Source organism: Trichomycterus rosablanca, chromosome 27 (genome assembly GCF_030014385.1).
Source record: "Trichomycterus rosablanca isolate fTriRos1 chromosome 27, fTriRos1.hap1, whole genome shotgun sequence".
Lineage (NCBI taxonomy): Eukaryota > Metazoa > Chordata > Actinopteri > Siluriformes > Trichomycteridae > Trichomycterus > Trichomycterus rosablanca.
This window is the reverse complement of record NC_086014.1, coordinates 11,595,913-11,617,402: the sequence shown is the minus strand read 5'-3', so window position 1 is coordinate 11,617,402 and position 21,490 is coordinate 11,595,913. Positions and strand designations below refer to the sequence as shown.

At 44.3% G+C, this 21,490-nt stretch overlaps 2 protein-coding genes and 1 long non-coding RNA gene across 10 annotated transcripts in view; 1 reads left to right on the top strand and 2 right to left on the bottom strand.

Moving 5' to 3' along the window:
* Positions 1-16,282, bottom strand: part of zranb3 (zinc finger, RAN-binding domain containing 3) — a 72,780-nt gene extending 56,498 nt beyond the window's left edge. The window contains exons 1-2 of one of the 2 annotated variants that reach the window (XM_062989542.1): positions 16,229-16,282; positions 12,606-12,702 (exon numbers count right to left, since the gene is read on the bottom strand). The gene's annotated coding sequence lies outside the window, so the exon portion shown is untranslated. Of the gene's footprint in view, positions 1-12,605; positions 12,739-16,228 lie in introns of those variants that run through there. The other variant, XM_062989543.1, reaches the window with a different exon arrangement.
* LOC134304014 (R3H domain-containing protein 1-like) overlaps positions 1-21,490 on the top strand; it is a 41,325-nt gene that overhangs the window by 6,114 nt on the left and 13,721 nt on the right. For 6 of the 7 annotated variants that reach the window (XM_062989536.1, XM_062989541.1, XM_062989539.1 and 3 more), the window contains exons 2-14: positions 5,635-5,760; positions 7,107-7,339; positions 9,944-9,982; positions 10,721-10,804; positions 16,623-16,746; positions 17,080-17,158; positions 17,720-17,779; positions 18,441-18,581; positions 19,701-19,809; positions 19,906-20,001; positions 20,430-20,458; positions 20,545-20,598; positions 20,698-20,891. In XM_062989536.1, coding sequence (XP_062845606.1) covers positions 7,145-7,339; positions 9,944-9,982; positions 10,721-10,804; positions 16,623-16,746; positions 17,080-17,158; positions 17,720-17,779; positions 18,441-18,581; positions 19,701-19,809; positions 19,906-20,001; positions 20,430-20,458; positions 20,545-20,598; positions 20,698-20,891 — 1,204 coding nt within the window. In that variant the 5' untranslated portion in view covers positions 5,635-5,760; positions 7,107-7,144. The remainder of the gene's footprint in view (positions 1-5,634; positions 5,761-7,106; positions 7,340-9,943; positions 9,983-10,720; positions 10,805-16,622; positions 16,747-17,079; positions 17,159-17,719; positions 17,780-18,440; positions 18,582-19,700; positions 19,810-19,905; positions 20,002-20,429; positions 20,459-20,544; positions 20,599-20,697; positions 20,892-21,490) is intronic. The other variant, XM_062989540.1, reaches the window with a different exon arrangement.
* Positions 17,904-19,311, bottom strand: LOC134304018 (uncharacterized). The gene is made up of 3 exons (XR_010007736.1): positions 19,244-19,311; positions 18,432-18,547; positions 17,904-17,949 (listed from the first exon to the last, which is right to left on the bottom strand). It is a non-coding gene; the product is annotated as an uncharacterized LOC134304018 (long non-coding RNA).

The window sequence follows — 21,490 nt, the reverse complement described above, 5'->3', positions numbered from 1 at the left end:
ATAAATCAACACGTCTTTTAACTAAACACTCTGACTTTGTGCATTTGGAGTTCTGTATGATGGAATTTTTGCTTTACTGCTGCTGCACAGTTTGCTTTTTTTAATTGAATAGATATTAATAAGAACAGACATAATAAATGATAAAATAAATGATATTTATGATATAAATGATAATAAATGACCATTATTAGAGCCTGAGAGCTTCTCATGGGTAGATAGATCATTTTTAAATAGTCAATCCTGTGTTTATATATTAATTTATTTATTTATTTGGGTTTTAACACCAGGTTTTTAATGACAAAACAGGTATTATGTTTCTGTCTGTTTGTTTTATCTTGTCTTTATATTTTGGGGCTATTTTATATTTTATATTTTCATGTTCTTGTGTTGTCTTGTGGCTTTTTTATATAAATATACAGCATTAAAAATGCATGTGGACGCCCCTGGTCAAATTCCCTGATGCTTTGTTGAGTGGACAACGAGGTAACATGAATTACATCTGTTTCGGTACATGATTACTGCTAGATTTGTTATTTTATGTTGCCCTGTGATGGACTGGCGACCTGTCTGGGGTGTTTTCTGCCTTTCGGGCAATGAATCGGACCCAATCCGAACCGAACCTAAATCTAAACAAGATAAAGCATCGTTTTTTATTTTATATAGTGCCGGCTCTAAATTCTGCTGGAAAATTGAATATTTAGGTCCGTTGACAGTCCAGGATGTGTCCATTTGCGTGATAGCATGACCGGGTGTTATGTATCTTATACATGATGGATGGACTGCAATAAATTGCTACCCTGTCCAGGGTCTTCCTGCCTTGCAAAACACCCTGGACAGGGTACCAATCCATTGCAATCCAACCATCATCCATAAACGCCTAGACGATTGATAGCAGCACTGAGATTCGAACCTGGACTGATAAGATAAAACGTCTTTATCCTGATGGGCGTGGTCTCTTTCAGGATGACAGTGCCCCCCCATTCACTGCCCGCATGGGGATCTGTGAGCGTTTTAACACGCTATGAGAAGGAAGCTGGACCGCACAGAAGCCGTCTCAGCACCTGCCTAACTATGTTTTACATTCTCGCTGTATCTTCTCGTCTGGGTACGATCGGAGGTGAGATTACGTCAATGCAGAGGTTTTTAGCACAAAACAACAACAGCTAATAAGAAAGTCAGCACGGGGGGAGAAGTGACGAAATCCGGCGCGCCAACTCGCGCCACGGCTCATCTGATTTCTCAGCAGCGCCTTGAGCGCCCGGAGCCGCTATTAGCAGACGGCCGCGCGCACGCCTTTGCGCAACCCACCGTGGCGCTTCATCAGTGTAAATTGCAGCGCGTGGCTGCAGGCGCTCGCTTAACGCTGGTAATGGCTGGAACGGTGGGAGCCATCCAGCTAAGAAGCAACGGGAGACGCCGCATCCAGAATTAAACACATGAAATAAATAAATAAATAAACACGCTTTTATCAAGTTGGATCATTACTGAGGCGAAACATGATGTGCGTCCTGGGTGAAACTCGTCTAACAATTTCCATTCGTAATTTAATACGATTCTGCTTCTAACAAAGCTTTAACATTCCACATGAAGAAACGAACAAACGTGACCAGGTTCTGTCCATCCTGGTTTTGTTTCGGATTAGGTGACCAGGCGTTCTTTTTTGTCGTCGACTGAAGTACAGATTCCCAGTCAGATTTCTTGAACCAGTTTCAGGAAATGACACACGAATCAAAAATCCTACAACTTTCAGGTCAAATGGATCCTCACGATGAAATTCGCTACGCCAACATTTAAATCACTGGGCTTAATTTAGTAACACATTCGGACAAGGCGCCAATCTATTGCGGGACCTTGGCCATCCTCACCCTGTGTGTATGTGGGATCCCAGCGTAATTTACCACCGTGCCATTATTATTATTATTTATTTAATTAAAATTTTTTTAAACACCTGCAGTTTTATTATCCGGATCAGAGTTGGTTTTGACTGGCACGTATTAGAGCTCCAGTACGCTCATGTGTAACGATCTTTCATCTGCAAAGGTTCAGAACGGCTCTGAGGTTCTAGCCGTTCCTGAGCCTACATACTTTTAGATTTATAGTCATTGATTGAAAAGATACAATTATTACTTATTTACTCTACTTAGAGGGTTCAGTGCACAGCTTTGACTGCCAGCCTTCACCTACATGGCTGCTCAATGGCGAGCAAAGTGACACTGCTGAGCTGATTCTGCTAATACTGATGGACATTACTGCTGTGTTGGATATATGAAACATCCAATCAACCAACCATCAAACCATCCATCAATTCATCCAACCAAACATCTTTCCAACCAAACCTTTAATCCAATCAACTGTTCATCCATCCAACCATCTATCCAATCAATCATCCATCCATCCAACCAACCATCTATCCAATCACTCGTCCATCCATCCATCAATTCATGCAACCAAACAAACCATCCATCCATCCAACCAGGCTTCCATCCATTCAACTGTCCATCTATCAAACCATCCATCAATTCATCCATCCAAACATCCATCCATCCATCCAATCAACCATCCATAAAAACCAAACCAATCATTCATCCAACTATTCAACCATCCAATCAACCAACCATCCATCCATCCATCCAATCAACCATCCATCCATCCATCCAATCAACCATCCATCCAATCAACCATCCATCCATCCATCCAATCAACCATCCATAAAAACCAAACCAATCATTCATCCAACTATTCAACCATCCAATCAACCAACCATCCATCCATCCAATCAACCATCCATCCAATCAACCATCCATCCATCCATCCAATCAACCATCCATCCATCCAATCAACCATCCATCCATCCAATCAACCATCCATCCATCCAATCAACCATCCATCCATCCAATCAACCATCCATCCATCCAATCAACCATCCATCCAACCATCCATCCATCCAATCAACCATCCATCCATCCATCCATCCAATCAACCATCCATAAAAACCAAACCAATCATTCATCCAACTATTCAACCATCCAATCAACCAACCAACCATCCATCCATCAAACCATCTATCAATCCATCCAACCAACCATCCAATGCTGATAATCTTACAGCATCTAGTCAAAACATGACACTTCAACAAATTTGCTATCAACAGGTCTTCATCAACAGAACAGTTATAATTAACATGCAGTCAGACTCCATACTGATGCAAAACGGCTTCACTGTCCTCGGTTCAGTCTCTGTTCCTATGATACGAGTTAACCATGCTTTTGCCATTGTTTCACATGGAGTAAAGCGGCGCCACTTACACGTAGATTTGCCGATTGACCCTAGGTAAAAGTCGGATTTGGAAATGTTGGATTTGTGGCCATGTCAGATCTCATGCTACAAATCCCACACTGTGTTTATCCTGCATGTATAAATTGTGCCATCTTGTGTTCTGCCTGTGCTGTAACGTGTTTAATCACTGAACTACTGTATATGAAAGACACATTTAGTATGTAAAATCTTAATGAAAATGAACCTGTTTCAGGATTAATAGCATTTAGTGCAGTGTTTGTACCACAGCCTGAACCCACCTTGCAAAATAAAAAAATAAGGTGACTTTGAAAGGCTAAACGAATCTCTCGCCTCAGTTATCCAGGGACGTACGTGTGTATAATAACGTGTCCAATATGTTGAGTTTATACCCGCGCGGACGCTTTTCTCATTTTCACTTTGCCGCGCTGTGCTAATGGTTGCCCTTCTGACCCGCCTGTCCGCTCGGCACAGTTCATATTAGCGCCGAAACGCCCACGCACACACACACACACACACACACACAGAGGAAATGGAAAGTAAAGTCAGGGAAGCACTAAAAAGCACTTTGATGAGAGGTAATAGGGTCAAAGTAATACCAGCGAGGTACGAATCACACCGTCGGTACACGCAGCACCCTCAGGTGAACTCCAGACGACCTTGAACTGAAGTCATAACGGAATCACTTTTCTGTTTTATTTTTTATCAACCGCTGTGCCTTGCTTGGGCGGGGCGCCAATCCACCGCAGGGATTCGGTTAAGGCGGACTTTGGGAAAAGTCTGTTTCCCTGTAAACAGAGCGACGTCCATAAATTCACGGACATAAATGAGTTAACATGGAGTTTGGTGTAAAGAAACTCTCTCTAGACCTCAAACCAACACAACACTCTGGGTGAATTTGAATTTACTTGGATCTCCAATGCAGATATAGGAATGGGCACATGCTCCCACAGAAACACTCCAGAATCTTGTTGGAAGCTTTTCCAGAGGACTACAGGCTGTTACAGCAGCAGGTCGTACAGTTCCTCACCCGACAACACGATACCCAGTGCAGACGAAGTAGCTTCAGCATTCAAGCGAGTCCCCTCCATCTATAAGTTCAACATTTAAACCAAGATCTGAGCAGAGACCCCCCAGTGGAAGGGAGGAAGGACACCCAGCTACCCAAACACACCACTATGAAGGCACGGTATGATCTCTGCGAATACCTCTTCATTAGCAAACGTCGCAGTTTTAACATGCCCTTCCTCAGGCACAGCAAAGGTCTCTGGCCAGGTCGAAATCCCATCAGAGCTTGAGATTTTGAGACCTCGGCAGTGGTGGGCTAGCCCTCAAGACCTCTCACCTGAGCACCCGTGAACGTATATATTTACCGAAGTACCCAAGTAGTAGTTGTAAGGTGGGCATGGATTCGAGGGTAACGTGTCGTCATAGAAACACAACAGCTCCTATAACAGAAAGCAGAACAAATGTACAGTTCTGTTTAATAGAGAGTCTAATGAGCAAAGAGGCAGGGCTTCGGCCGTACCCCCCTTCAGACACAGCCAATTCACATCATGTCTGTGTAGACGCCCGGCTAGCCCACAGCAGTAATGGAATGATACACACACACACACCCATAGTGTGAGAGAGAGAGAGAGAGAGAGAATGTCGGCATCGATGCGCCGATACTAAACTGCTTTTACAGCCCTAACAATTCAGGATCTCTCCGTCTCTTTCATTCACACACACACGGATGCATTAGTAAAATGTCATCACTCAAACCCACAGTGTGTGTGTGTGTGTGTGAGAGAGAGAGAGAGAGAGAGAGAGAGAGAGAGAGAAAGGTCATGGCATCAACACCTGCTTCTGTCAGTGATGCCACCTGTGAGGCTGTCATACACTGTCTGTGATGCTCGTCTCCTGCATCCTAATCAGTGTGTGTGTGTGTGTGTGTGTGTGTGTGTGTAGATCACAAATGTCGATCCTTCTCGGTCAAAGTCACTCAGCTCTTTCTTTTTTGAATAATGAACTGTTTTTTGTCAGCTAGCGAACCGTAATCAGAATCGGCCGCGTTCAGTGCATCATTTTGTCCAATCGGTGTTGAGCGTTTGACCCATGTGACGTGAACTATAGGAAACCAGACGCAAGCCTCTGTACACACATGCGCATTACAGCTCAGCCTCTTATATAATACTGCAAAAGAGAAATGGTGAGAAATGTAGCAGAATCCACACACACACACACACACACACACACACACACACACTCTTTCGTCATGTTAGCAAACACTCCCCAGACTATACAGTCATTTCTGACCCCTGCTCTGTCTGTGTGTGTGTGTGTGTGTGTGTTTGGCAGGTGTGTGAGGGCGATGCGGAGCCTGTCCGTGGGTCACGATCATGTGACCCAACCCCAGCGTTGGTGACGGGGTCATGGAAGCGCCTGGGTCCTACTGTCCCCTGAGTTACTGTCTCAATACAGCCGGTAAAAATCACACACACACGTTTGTAATATAAAGATTTAGAAATATCACATGAATACATTTTGATAGACTAAATGTACACCGGTACTTTAGGTGTCAATAATGTCCCCAGGGGCGCCCAGGTGGCGCAGCGGGAGATTCCGCTGGCACACCAGCACCGAGTTGTTGCCACCGGTCGGCTGGGCGCCATCTGGCCGGCATAATTGGTAACTGCCTGCAGCAGATACTTATTGGCCACCGTATCTGCAGGGTGGGGGCCGGACTATGTGTGGGTGGGTGGGTCTTCATACGCTGTATAAGGACCCTGATTGGCGGAAGAGACGCCTGTGCAGAATGCAGGGGCAAGAAGAGGAGGGCTGTGCACGTAGTAGTAGTAGAACTTTATTGTCACTATAAATTGCAACAGGTACAATTACAGCGAAATTAGCCATCAACCCGTCCAGAACATTCAATATGACCGGGGGGGGGGGGGGGGGGGACAGGACAGGAAGACAGGATGAGAAACAAGAAATAATGAACACATTGACCAGATTGTACTCCCCTGAGGATCACACTATGGTAACACGGAAAAAAGCCCCTTACAGCACACAAGCACATGTAAACATAAAAACATAACATAGTCACACAACCAGCCACAGGTTAGGGATGTGGGGATCGATGAAAAGTAACCAACTACGACAAGCAGCCATCCGGCGATTCGCAGCCATATACCGGCGCGCGCTGCAGACCCGTCCTGCCGTATTGGTGGAATTAAGCTAAGAGTGGAGAGGTTGGGTGAGGGGTTGGGAAAAAGGTTCTGTCAGTCCTTCATTCCTGTAGCAAAAAGTCTGTACAAAGTCCGCGATAAGATGGCGGTTACAGCAGTTGCTACCCAGAATGAAAAACAGCCAGCAATATGTCGGAAGAGGCGTGTACAGCGACGTGCTCTCCTCGGATGCAATCTGGTATCTCTCAGCAGCGGAAGACAAAATTGAGTCGCTAAATCGGGAGGGAAATGGGGAGAAAATGCATAATAAGAAAAAAAAAAATGTCCTCAGGAGCTCTGAATTTAAAAAAACAGGACAGGTTTGGTGTAATAAGAGAATAAAAAGGAATCCTCTCTGTGTGTTAATAAGTGTATCATTTATCTATAGTTCTAGACACTTATGGTTATATATTAAAAAATCATTTATTGGCATGACGGTGGTATCAAGTTCTAGATTTAGAGCCTTGGTGACCCCACAATGCTCCCATCTTATAAAATCTCGGATCTATTTTTGCCCCTCTAACCATCCTCCTCACTGAGTGTTTCCAGGCAGGTTCATTTACTGTGTGTGTGTGTGTGTGTGTGGTTGCTTTTATCTTTCAGGTTGCATGTATGTACGTGCGTGTTGAGCGTTGGCTCTGATGAGAATGTCTGAGGCGGTGCTGGAGGAGCGAGCCTGCGACGCGATGAAAGTCTTAGAGAACCACGGCGCTCCCGAACCACACGGCCCCCCTCACACGCGCGAACACGACGCTACACACCCCCAGCACCAAGAACACTCGCGCATCGAGAGTGTGAAAGAACAGAGCTGCTCCGACATCGCTAATCAAACACGGGTGAGTGTGTGTGTATGACAATGTAGTCGTATTTTGAACGTGTATAAGAGATTTAAATGTATTCGCGCCACGAGTAGTGTTGGTTAGAAAGTTAATTTAATCGAATGACCGTCCAGGTGCCCACACAGACACGGATGGCTGAGTAGTGCCCGTACACTATACGGCTCTCTGTGAGACTCCGTCTCTGTAGCTAAGGTCAGTCGGCCATGTGACTTGCCTGTGGTTTACAGTTGGGGAATTGGATATGACTAGATTAGGGAAATTAAAGAAAATACGTTTTTTTTTTTCTATTACAGCAGTTACTGATTGATATTCGAATTGAGTGTGGAGCCATATGGCACACACACACACACACCCCCTCATAGAATTTCAACACACTCAGCAACTCTGCTGTCTTATATGAGCTAATTAGCTTAAACGTAGCAGCAGCATCCGTAGTATTTGATTAGCTCATTGGCTAGAAACGTTTCTGTTTGAAGAAGCTGAATTCTGAATGCTAATGTTGTCACGTTTAATAGGTGGAACAGTTGTAGCACCTCTTGTGTCCAGGGTTCAATCCCACGTGAGACGTAGTCTCTTCCTGTTGTGGTATATAATCTCCGGGACTGGGGAGGGGGGGTTTGTGCTTATGGAGCATAGTGTGGCTCTCCATACGCGATACGGCTCTCTGTGGGAGCCCAACACTGGCAGGTGATAAAAAGCGGCTGCAGATTGACTCAGGTTGACACACAATTTAAAAAGTTAAAGGCCACGCTAATTTCACAATAGAGGAAAGGTGTGAGTATCGGATCAATATGCTGGCTCAGAGTGTCGATATTGGAACTGGGTTTGAATGGAAAACATTTTTTGGAAACCCTTTATCTTCATCATCAAATCCTCGGTTGCAATCCGATAAGAAAGGAAGCGGCGGGGGGCCTATAGGAGCCGGATCCCGGCGCAGCTGGCGCGCGATTGGCTTCAGGAAGCCCCGGGGGAGCCGGATAATCTCGTGCTGAAATCCTGCAGGCTTTTCTGCAAACTTCCTGTGTGTGTGTTGGCGTGTCAGATGTGTGTATGTGTGACTTTGCCACCATCTGTCACTGGCACCGTCGTCGTGAGAGAGAGAGAGCCAGAGTTCATCTCACTTGCTCTTCTGCTCACGATTAGCTGCTTCGCCGGCGCGTTCCTGTCACGCACCTTCTGTCCGTGGAACGACCTTACTGTCCTGCCACGCGTAAAGAACTAAGATGTTTATTGGGGGTGGAACTACATCCTGCAAAAATATTTTGGTGGGTGCTTAGTACTAGCGAGCGTCCGTATCCGACATACGTAACTCGACGTGTCTAATGGAGGGACGGTTGAATGGGGTTGCTTCTCATTAGCATAACGATATAGGATTTCTGCGGTTGTTTGGTGTGCCTGTTATAGAAGTGGACGGCTGAGTTGACGAGCTCTTAAGTTCGATCCCAGGCTGTGCTGTCCAAACAGGAAAAACTGGCTGTGCCTGAGGGAAGGAAGGGCGACTCTGGTCCTTATTTCCATCGTGCAATTGCAGCCTTTGCTGTTTGGTCAGGGAGTTGACATTTTTGGGGGTGATTTGTGGAGATCGTAGTGTGGCTCTCTGTACCTCTGGCAGGTAAAAAGAAGTGGCTGGCAACTGGCAAAAGGGTTCTGACCTCAATCTCATTTAACACTCTTGGGAAGAATCGGAACGTCAGATGTGAAATGTGAGTCTTGTTTACAGACTATCACTCTAAACTGGCAATAAGTGGTAACATGTAAGAGGTTCTGTAGTCAGAACAGAAAAGGGGGGTGGGCATGGAGCATAGCGTGGCTCTCCATATGCAGTACTGCTTACTGGCGGGTGATACGAAGTGGCTGGAGACTGGGCGCTTGTGGCATGATGCTCTACCGCGCTTCTTAGCCAGAATGAAGGTAGCGCATTTAGCAGCGGAGTTACGATCGAGAATTGTAAAAGACTAGACTGGGAGGAATTGCTAGTCACATCTGTACCGCTGGCAGGTGAAAACATGTGGCTGGCAACTCATTAAACACTTCTGGGAAGAATCGGAATGTCAAATGTGAATGAGGCTTTCTCCAAGGGTCTGTAGTTAGAACGAGGGGGGGCATGGAGCATAGTGTGGCTCTTCATATGTAGTACTGGAGACTGGGCCCTAGTCGGGAGGGGGTGCGTGATGCTCTACAGTGCTCCTACAGCCACGATCGAGAATTGTAAAAGACGACTGGGAGGAAGGGCTGGTCACCTGTCTGTACCGCTGGCAGGTGAAAAGATGTGGCTGGTGACTGCACACGTGTCAAAGGGGGACCACGAAGCCCTGTGATAGATTGGCACAGTGTCCAGACCTGTTCGGCTGCACCCAAGGTTAATGTTTGGGATTCTACACTACATAAGACACTAGACGAAAAATGTGACTAATGGGAAAGTAGTGAGGAGGAAAGCATTGAACCAGAAAACATCAGTGCACAAGTGCTAGTCTGTGCTGCCAGAGGTCCTAAAACCGGTGCTGGGAACGACCTACAGGGCACTGACCGAAGCGCTTGTTGGGCTATTGTATATAGTAGTTGAATTCTGTCTCTACTTTCTGTCTTCTATTTGTTCTACAGCCATCCAGCACAGCAGGACAGCCAATGAGACGCTCCAAGGTACCTTGGCGTTAGTGAACGCATGCTTAAGCATGAGAACTGGTCTAGCGTATGAGTTTTGCAGCTCCTTACTACTGAGAGACCACTCGTATTCCCCTACCATTTTTCAACCGCATGGATTTTCATGCTAACCCGAATTGTATAAGCTGTAATAAGCCGGAAACATAAAGATTCAAAATGTTCTGGCCTTTTTCTGGCTGACTAAATAAATGAATGAATATAGCAAAAAGAGAGCAGCAGCACTTGGTGGGGAGAAAAAAACCCCACATTTGAGTCAGTAAATTACCTTCGTAAGTGCATTTTAATGGCGCTTTAATGAAGGCGAACGCTAAAATGCTGTCGGGTGTGTTTCCGCAGCAAAGCCTGCTTTTTTTTTGGGAGGGGGGAGCGTTTTCATCAAGTGCATGCTCAAAAAGTGTTCTTTTGTCCTTTATTTTGTTGTTTTATTGTCTGCATTGTTATTGTGCTTGTTGGATGGAGCATGTTTGTTCTGCTCTGGTTGTTATGCAGCTTGTTAAAGCTTGTCATTTTATCGACTACATTTTTTTGGGACGGTGCACGTCGTGCCTGGTGTTTACTCCCCCCCCCCCCGTGTATAACGTGTGTGTGTGTGTGTGTGTGTATCGCTTGTCGACCTTCAAAACCGTTTTTCAGAATCGGATCACGTTAACACGTTTGGTTTGTCGCGTGTGGATGAGACGCAGAGGTTCTCATGTGTGTTTGGGTTCATCTCCTCAGTCAGACGGCAGAGTAAAATTAGTGCGGAGTTTGGCGGTGTGTGAAGATACGTCCCCGGTCACCGTTACAGAGCCGTCACACCAGGTAAAGTGTGTGTGTGTGTGTGGAACAGTGTGTGTCTAAACTAGGGTCTCATTGATTCATTCAAATGATTCATTTTTAAAACTGTTTGATTCTTTTTGTTCGTACACGACTCCTTAACCTTCGTCCGTTCCTTCTCACGACAGGAAGCGTAAATCGACCTGCTGTAGTCCTAACTAGACTACAAATCCCAGGAGCACAAACACAACGCAGCTGATTATATATACAAGTGATATAAAGAAGCCACACCCATGTGATACCATACATATCAGGTGTATAAAACAAACGAACCATATGCTTTTAACTTAACCAGTTTAAAGACCAGCATGGCTGTGCCCAGTTCACAAAAAAAGGTCCGTAAAGACAAGATTGGATGTGCAAGAACTTGAGTAGATTACGCAGAGCCGTGACCTCAACCGCATTAAACACTCCTGGGATGAATCGGAACGTCAAACGTGAACAAAAAGCGGCGGACATCTGTATACAAATTGGCTAGTAAGTTTAGAAAATGAAAATAGTACTACTACTAGGCGACCAGGTGAAGTCTCCGAGTCAGCTGGGCGCCCCCTATCAGTCACAAAATTAGCCGCTAGCCCACTAGTCTGCTGGGTGCGAAAAGACTGGACTAAAAAAAGTGTGTGGGGTATTTCACACTGAGTAAGGAGCCTGGTCAGTAGCCCGAGGCGCCTGCACAGACGTGGAGGAACACTGAGATCAGTGCATGACTCTCCATGCGCGAGACTGGCCTTACATGCAAATATACCCTCCTCGGACGCTTTAGGGTCCCCAGCAAAAGAAGACTAATTAGTCACGCTAAATTGGGACAAAAGCTAAAAATAAAATACTACTACTAATAATAATAATAGTACTACAAATAAGAACAGTTTCGCTCCAGATTTATTTTGTTATTAAAATAATTAAAAATACCTTCCTAATGTTGTGACTCCCTGTATTTTATTTCTGCTTAGTGCTAGACTCAAAAAACATCCTGATCAGGCTAAGTAATTTAAGCTAAAATCAGTCCAGGCTATAGTTTGATATCAGGAGGGTTAGTATCATGATATCATGATATACAAAACTGCTGTTTGGTACTAATGTTAAAAAGCCCCTCAAGTCTGAAGAGTTGCACTTTCACAACATCAGCAGTCTAGCTAGTAATTGAGCTCAGTGTGGTGCTGTGTGTTTGATAGGTGTGTGTGTGTGTGTGTGTGTGTGTGTGTGTTTAAACGACGTGTACAGGGACTCGGTTTGTCCCGAGCGCGGTATTACTTGCATCCATCATCTGGGCGAAATGTAATTTTCCACCGTCAGCAGCTCGGAGCGCTGCAGATTTTTTTGCTCTCTGTGGATTGATATAATTGGCTACTTTCACTCAAATCCTGTTCCCACCTATTATTGAGTTATAAAGCTCAGAGAAAAACGTGAATCCGCACAATAAAAATAAAGCAATATTGCAGAATTAGCAGCGTGGCTGGCTCGGAGTTCGACTGGAAATGGTTTGACAAACGTGACATTTAGTGAGCGTTTAGTTTTTGAATCATTTTTCGAGTCGAAACCGTACACAATGCAAACATACAGCTAACGTACACAGTTTGTTCAGTAAGCAACATAGACCAGAGTAATTAGAGTATTATTCATCTAATCAGATCGTGCAGTTTGAACCACCTGTTTAACATATCTGGAAACAGCAAGTTTTGTTCACCATACCTGCATCACTCTGCTGACCACGGGTTGCCAGTAACAGGAACATTCCTCTCAGCTTTAACCAACAAACAGCCTGAATGAAGAGATTAAAAGAATTTACCTTGTGTGCTTTGGTCAGTCTTCAGAAAAACGTTGTATCAGTAGGTCAGTTTAAGGTCTGACGTTTCCCGTCATCCATCCGTACACACAGTTAAACCCTGCACAATGAAACAAGTCATGTGATACCAACGCTCATCCCAAAAAAGCATGTATGAAAGCAGTCAAGAAACTAAATAATGTGTGTATATATATATATATATATACAGTGTATCACAAAAGTGAGTACACCCCTCACATTTCTGCAGATATTTAAGTATATCTTTTCATGGGACAACACTGACAAAATGACACTTTGACACAATGAAAAGTAGTCTGTGTGCAGCTTATATAAAAGTGTAAATTTATTCTTCCCTCAAAATAACTCAATATACAGCCATTAATGTCTAAACCACCGGCAACAAAAGTGAGTACACCCCTTAGTGAAAGTTCCTGAAGTGTCAATATTTTGTGTGGCCACCATTATTTCCCAGAACTGCCTTAACTCTCCTGGGCATGGAGTTTACCAGAGCTTCACAGGTTGCCACTGGAATGCTTTTCCACTCCTCCATGACGACATCACGGAGCTGGCGGATATTCGAGACTTTGCGCTCCTCCACCTTCCGCTTGAGGATGCCCCAAAGATGTTCTATTGGGTTTAGGTCTGGAGACATGCTTGGCCAGTCCATCACCTTTACCCTCAGCCTCTTCAATAAAGCAGTGGTCGTCTTAGAGGTGTGTTTGGGGTCATTATCATGCTGGAACACTGCCCTGCGACCCAGTTTCCGGAGGGAGGGGATCATGCTCTGCTTCAGTATTTCACAGTACATATTGGAGTTCATGTGTCCCTCAATGAAATGTAACTCCCCAACACCTGCTGCACTCATGCAGCCCCAGACCATGGCATTCCCACCACCATGCTTGACTGTAGGCATGACACACTTATCTTTGTACTCCTCACCTGATTGCCGCCACACATGCTTGAGACCATCTGAACCAAACAAATTAATCTTGGTCTCATCAGACCATAGGACATGGTTCCAGTAATCCATGTCCTTTGTTGACATGTCTTCAGCAAACTGTTTGCGGGCTTTCTTGTGTAGAGACTTCAGAAGAGGCTTCCTTCTGGGGTGACAGCCATGCAGACCAATTTGATGTAGTGTGCGGCGTATGATCTGAGCACTGACAGGCTGACCCCCCACCTTTTCAATCTCTGCAGCAATGCTGACAGCACTCCTGCGCCTATCTTTCAAAGACAGCAGTTGGATGTGACGCTGAGCACGTGCACTCAGCTTCTTTGGACGACCAACGCGAGGTCTGTTCTGAGTGGACCCTGCTCTTTTAAAACGCTGGATGATCTTGGCCACTGTGCTGCAGCTCAGTTTCAGGGTGTTGGCAATCTTCTTGTAGCCTTGGCCATCTTCATGTAGCGCAACAATTCGTCTTTTAAGATCCTCAGAGAGTTCTTTGCCATGAGGTGCCATGTTGGAACTTTCAGTGACCAGTATGAGAGAGTGTGAGAGCTGTACTACTAAATTGAACACACCTGCTCCCTATGCACACCTGAGACCTAGTAACACTAACAAATCACATGACATTTTGGAGGGAAAATGACAGGCAGTGCTCAATTTGGACATTTAGGGGTGTAGTCTCTTAGGGGTGTACTCACTTTTGTTGCCGGTGGTTTAGACATTAATGGCTGTATATTGAGTTATTTTGAGGGAAGAATAAATTTACACTGTTATATAAGCTGCACACAGACTACTTTTCATTGTGTCAAAGTGTCATTTTGTCAGTGTTGTCCCATGAAAAGATATACTTAAATATCTGCAGAAATGTGAGGGGTGTACTCACTTTTGTGATACACTGTATATATATATATATATATATATATATATATATACAAATGTATGTGTTTCTATATATGTGTATGTATAGATATATATGTGTGAGTGTAAACGAATGTATGTGTGTGTATATATATGTGTGTGAGTGTATACAAGTGTGTGTATGTATGTGTGTGTATACATATATTTGTGTGTGTGTGTGTGTATAAACATATATAAAATCATGTGCTGAGATTCGAACCCCTGATCTATGCAGCAGTGCAGAGTTTGTCGCAAGCCAAATAAACGGGTCGCAGAGAAAAATGAACAAAATGAACTTGTACACGAACGCCCCCTTGTGTAGGCTTTACGTTACATGTTGTAAACCACAGTGGGACCAGATTACCACCATTTTCATTAATTAAGTATATATTTTTATGTGATTTGTTTTGACGAGTTGTTTGTGTTACTTGGGTCATGGTGAAAATCCTGGACAAAATGTGGGTCGCTTGAAAATTAAAGGTTTTAAAACTCTGCTATAGTGGGCTAGTGTGATTTACTGCTGTGCCACCTGAGCACCTAAAGCAAGAGCGTTCGGAAATTTAGGCAATACAGAGAAATGAGAAATAAAAACGAGGAAGACGAAAGCAGGAAGAGGAAATTTAATAAAAGAGCTATAAAAGAAAACACACTGGTAATAACAGCGTGAACGGGGAGCTTGTGTACTGGAGCTAATGCACCAGTAAATAGTGGAATCATTTGTTAGTGTTCTGCTCTCACTTATCTTTCCTTCATTAAACAAGCCTCAAATCGTTAGTGTGATTAAAACAGACTCGCGGTGCAGGCCAGCGTATGTTAGGAAATGGAAGCCGACCGGACGTTCTTAATCAAGGTTATAAATCCTTGATGGTTTGAATGAGGATTCTGTTCTGAGAGAGGAATCTATTCACAGCTTTGATTCTTTTCTCTACGTCTTTCTGTACGTTCTGGTTTAATGAGTTCAGCTCTACCCAGATTCAGAGAAAGACAGTCAGTGATTGATGGTGGGGTGGTTTTATTATTTATTCATGTCTATTTTTTATTCATTGTTTCTCACCTTTCAAGGGCAGGACAGAACACTGTGCCCTTGAGAGAAGGTGATGGTGTGATGCTGTGTGATTGATAATTCTGTTCTACCGTCTGTTTAAGTAAGAACTCGTTGGTCGTTGTGACCTTGCTGTGGTAAAGGAGCTTCAACCGGTACAGCACTGAACCTCCTGGCTGAAAGGAAAGGTCAGACAGAGAGATCCTACAGATAAGATTAATGGTTCCCTGTCTGGATTAGGGTTATAGAGGTCCAACCCTGGAGCACAAGCCTGAGGAAGGTGTTTGCAGGCGGCAATCTAGCACCATCTTGAGGGCTTGGTGCGATGCCAGACGGGCACCGAGTTGTTTTTAGTGTATCTTTTACAGCAGAACGTAACAAGCCTGGTTTGGGAGGCACCAACACAAATCAGTTAATCGTAGCCAGTCGCTGATTAATCACCTGACCTTGATATTTCACTTGCTTTTAAAATCTTTGAGTAGAAATGATTTGAATGATTTATGTACAGTTTTATTGTTAACGTTAGTGTTGCATTAGCATGCTTCTTCTGAACTGTTGATACTACCAATGATGCACTGCAGTGACCTCCTGCATAAAATCAAGTCTGGGTGTATCGATGAGGCCAGTTTAATGGCGTTTGCATGCGTGATTTTATGATACATCATGTTGCTTAAGAATGAAGCGCACCATTGTTATTCTGGTGACATTCTCTACCAGTTTGATGTGTCACACACCTACCTTCTGATTCAAACGTGAATCTGAGACGGCCTCTGCTAAGTAATGGAGATCGGTGACTCTCCGTGCGCGATACGGATCTCTGTATGAACCCTCCTTGGTTGTGGCACCAAGTTAAGTACGGTCCTTCTCAGTCAGGGTAGAGGTCTGCAGCAGTAGAGGAGAAATATAGCTGGGTAAAATGTATACATAGAATTTAAATGTAAAAAATCATGTGATTAAACTGCATAGCAGCTAACATTAAGCGGTATTTTGTCAAACCCTAATTTTAATGATATCAAATTTTTAAAGGTGATGATTGTATAAATACTATCTTTATATAAAATACAACATTTATTTTATTTAAATTGGACAATGTTATAAAGTTTTGAACATGCCATTTTTTAATGTTACACAGGATAAAATCCATTACCAGACTGTTGAGAAAGAGGAATCTGCCAACGGGGATGAAGAACCCAGCGAGAGAAGCCTGGAAGCGACCGAGCGAACCGACAAAGTGCCAAGAAGATCGCTGTCGAGAGGTGGGTGTCCTGGCACTGACGTGGGCGACTGCGGATCGCTTTCTGTTGTCGCCAGAGCGGGACTGTGATGAAATACACACATACAGGATTTAAAAATAAAGAATCTGCATTTAGCAGACGCTTTTTATTCAAAGCAACCTAATTCTAACACTGTTTGAGCAATTGAGAGTTAAGGGCTTTGCTCAGGGGTGCAACTTGGATCCCCAACAGTGCTATTCTTATTATCTCTCTCTCTCTCTCGTTCTTTTTCTTACCGTTAAGCTTTCTTTCTCACATTCTCTCTTTCATTCCTCCTCACTGTCCAGCCCTCTCTCATAGTTCTCTTTGTTGCAGACCCCAGTCAGGAGTACACCGACTCCACAGGCATCGATCTACACGAGTTTCTGGTCAACACACTGAAGAATAACCCTCGGTACGTTTCTCTTTCCTGCCGTCCTGGTTTTGACAGCTTTGTTACGTGCTGGGCGATGCTACAAATCGAGCGCTGCTCATCTGCACTTTCAGAACGATTGATGTCTCGAGGCTTAATGCAGGAAACACGTTCTCTTATTTACGTGGTCCGGGTGTTGTCAGCATCCTCAGTGTGTCAGTGTGATGTGTTTATGTTCTGGATTTAGATGTTACCAAAGCAATTTGGCAAAAATATGGTGAAAACTAGAGTTAACCTGATATGTTTGGTGTCAAATAATAGGCGTGCACTACAGGCAAAAGAAGCTACCATGTTTAGTAAACCGCATCTATTTTTTGATTGATGTGAAGTAAAATACTTGTTAGATTGTAACTCCTCCCATTTTTTCTGCTGGGAAAACAAACCCTTAGTTGGACTGCAGTAGTACACTAAGTGGAAAGGGCTATATTGGTGATTCTAGTCATTGGTTGGCATCATGGAAATCGTCGGTTAGTTAACTATGTTAGAAAAAAAAGGATGTACAGTACATGTCATGTATCGGACTAACAGGCAGTGTGATTGCAGGGATCGGATGATGCTGCTGAAGCTGGAGCAGGACATTCTCGACTTCATCAGTAGCAATGAGTAAGTTCAAAACCAAAACCACTAAGCAGCAGAAAACAGTGACTGTCATTTTACTTACTGGTGATCAATGTACAGTACATCAGCTGAACTTAAAAGGTTGCAGAATGTCTTGAAAGCAGCAAGAACAACAGTTACACAGTGACTTATTAGCGACGAGCTGCTCCACAGTCCTGAAAACGAAGCCCAGAGACAATTATTAAGCAATACAGGTACCTTCATGGAACAAAAACAGTTTCGTCACCCAAAAAAACTGGACGCAAGGCAGGAATACCCTGCACAGTGCGCCAATCCATCACATGGCTTTGGCCATTATTCCCCCCAAGACAGAGCCAATCATGTCTCTGTAAATGCCCGGACCGATAGCACTGCTGATAATGGGGTAGGTGGTGGGGTAGGCACAACCTAGACATTGCAATGTGCACCCTCAGTGCCAGTCCCAAACCCGAATGAAAATAAGGAAGGCCCGCCCCGTCGGTGTAAAACCATGTCAAATCAGGTATGCGCATCAAAACAATGTCTAAATCCAAATACAGGAGAAGCAGAACCTTGACAACCTAGTGAACTGGTTTGCAGGTGGGCTTGAACTAGCAACCTTGTGATTACAAGTCCAGTATAGTTTGATGTAAAATAATTTATTGATTAATTGATGTACTTTTTTCAGGTGCCACAAGAGGAAGTTCCCCCCCATGACATCGTACCACCGGATGCTGCTGCACAGAGTGGCGGCGTATTTCGGCCTGGAACACAACGTCGACCCGACCGGCAAATCTGTAATCATTAACAAAACCAGCAATACCAGGATGTAAGTGTTAATAATGACACTGTATAAAGACAAATAAGTATATATGTTAGTATATATTTTATCTTATTATTCCCGCCCCCCAACATATATTGTGATTACAGCCTCATACAATCCTGACTGTTTTTATTTGTTCTCATTGCTATTTGTTTTTACTTTTATAGTCATCATTTACTTTTAATTTCCACTTTATAACAGCACTTTAATTCTTTTTTGTGGTTGGAATGTTAACAAAGCTTGCACTTGTTTTGACGTTAATGGCGTTGGTACCCCGAGAGGCTGTTATTAGAGGTGCTTCGGTAAAGCCGCTGACATTTCAGCTTTTAAACACTAGACCGTGAAACTCGTCGAGTGTTTTGAGGCTCGTGGACAATTTCGGCTGTTAAGAGCAATTTTGAAGCAGCCTCTTCAATTCAGTTTAGCTGCTTAATAGGAGAGTTCTCATTAGCTGTCCAGGTTTTAGCAGGGCTAATATGCATACGGGGTCAAATCTGGATAGTTTTAACAGTAACGGTGATGCAGCTCTGTGTAATAATAGCACTTTACGGTGTGGAAAACAACGACAGCATTTTAAATATTCGAAAATAGACGTCAGCAGGAGCACTCGGGGGGGGGGCACGGCGGTCATATGTGCCAGCACACTAATGTGAAGTGTTCAGACTCACAAGTTTGAATCTCAGCAGAGCCACCTGGCGTCCATGCAAACACAACGGGCTGTGTTTGAGGGAGGGAAGGCGGGACGGGGTGTCCTCCTGATGTCAATGCAAAACATGATTTTCAGGACTGGGCCGGGCCTCTGAGTAAATTGGGGGGCTGGAGAACCCAACGTACACTTTACAGCACATTATGCGACAGCGGATTCGCAGTCGGGGGCTGGATATGACCGAGTTAGGAGATAAAGAGGGAAAAATCTTTATAAAAACTTAGTAGAAGAACGATGATGGTCAGAATACACTGTGTGAAGTATGGTGGTGGAAGCATCATTCCTATTGACTAAAAAACACATACAGCATCCATAAACACTGAACCAAAATAACTTAATTACAATCAAACCTTTATAGCAGCCATAAAACATTTAAAAGCTTAAAATAAACTGAACACGAACCTCTTTTTTATCTACAGACCAGATCAGAAGTTCTCGGAGCACATCAAGGACGACAGGACGGACGATTTTCAGAAGCGCTACATCCTGAAGCGGGACAGCCTCAGCCTGGACCAGGAGGATGGCAGGGTAAACGCTGACCTTTTCAGACCTGACCTACTGCACCATGTGTTAGCTGCATATCGAGACTCACGTTTGTTTGCGCGTTCACTTGTTTCTGGACAGCTGCGGATGCGCCTGAAGGACGACCGGAGGAGCAAGTCCATCGAGGAGAGAAAGGAGGAGTACCAAAAAGCCCGGGATCGCATCTTTGCCCAGAACGTGAGTGGCACACTTCTACTTACATGTATCTTTATACCGTTTATGCCATTCCTGCTTGCGATGGGGTGGGGCAGCCACATAATCCACCACACAAGGGTTCGAATCTCGGCTGTGCCTGAGGGAGGTCAGCTGGATTCCTCGTTAGTGTGCGCTGTACGGCTCTCTGTTAAGAGTCCATCTCTGGCAGGTGAAAAGAAGCATGCGGCAAATGCACCCATATAGGAGAGGGAGCTTGCCGGTCTGTTGGAGCTCCAGTCGGGAACTGGAAATGACTATGTTGGGAGAGAAACCACCTCTCTTAGCAATACTTATCAATAGTGCAAGCAGTCCACACTCTGTTTTCTTGTGATTTAATATGAATAACGATTTTTACCTAAGCTTTACTCGTCTTGGCTTGTCTTTAAAATTGCTTTTTTTTGTTACCCCAGGGACAAGATCATTTCCAGTTCGATAAGAGGTAACACATTTAAACCTGCAGTAACGTTTGTTACCAGCGCACGTGTTTGCGTTGCTCACTAATCGTTTGACGTCTATTTGTTCCAGAATTCATGAACACGTGAGCTACATTAGCAGTCACCAGAGGCGGCAAATGTTCAGGTAATGCTTTACATTATTCATAAATTGTGTGTGTGTGTGTTAGTGTGTGTGTGTGTGTGTGTGTGTGTACCCTGTATGACTCCGCTGACTGTGTCGTAGGTTGAGAGACAGCAGTTCTGAAAACGAACCCCGCGGCTTGGATCCTCGGCCGTGGAGCAGTACCGACTCTGACAGCTCCCACAGGAACGGCAGGCCAGCCATCACCAAGGCCAGCAGCTTCAGCGGCATCAGCCTGCTCATCCGCAGAGACAGCACCGCCAGCAGCAAGAGCACCGGCAGGCTGTCTAAGACCGGTACACACACACACACACACACGTTTAAACATGAGCAGCCTCTCTGGATCAAATGGCCTTACAAGCACACAGGCACAATCATACATAAATATCTATACACTTATATAAAGTATAAGTTTCCAACATGATTATACCATTTAATAGTGTTATAATCCAACACTGTTGTGCTTTGTTTTGTACCTGTTACTAAAGACGCAGTCAGTATGCATCAGTAGCATCAGTAGTATTAACCCTAATTCTTAAACAAAATGAATGTTCTTGCTGTATGCAAAAATATTCAATCCCACCTCCACTGAGATCTCAAGCTCTGGAGCTCGAATTCCAGGCGGTGCTTTTAACCTGGCCGGGCATCCAACTATGCATAATTGGCTGACCCTTAAGGAGGAGGGGGGTCAAACAGGGTACAGTTGCAACATCAGCTCTCCTAGGCCAGGGTGGGGGTGGTGCAAGACGCAAAGAGATGACCAGTAGGGAGTTTGGAATGGCAAGACTAACGGCATATTGATAATACACTTAGGGTTGGTTTCCCAGAAAGGGATTAAGGCTAGTCCAGGACTACATTTTGCTTTAAATGGAAAATCGCCATTCAAAATGCTGTG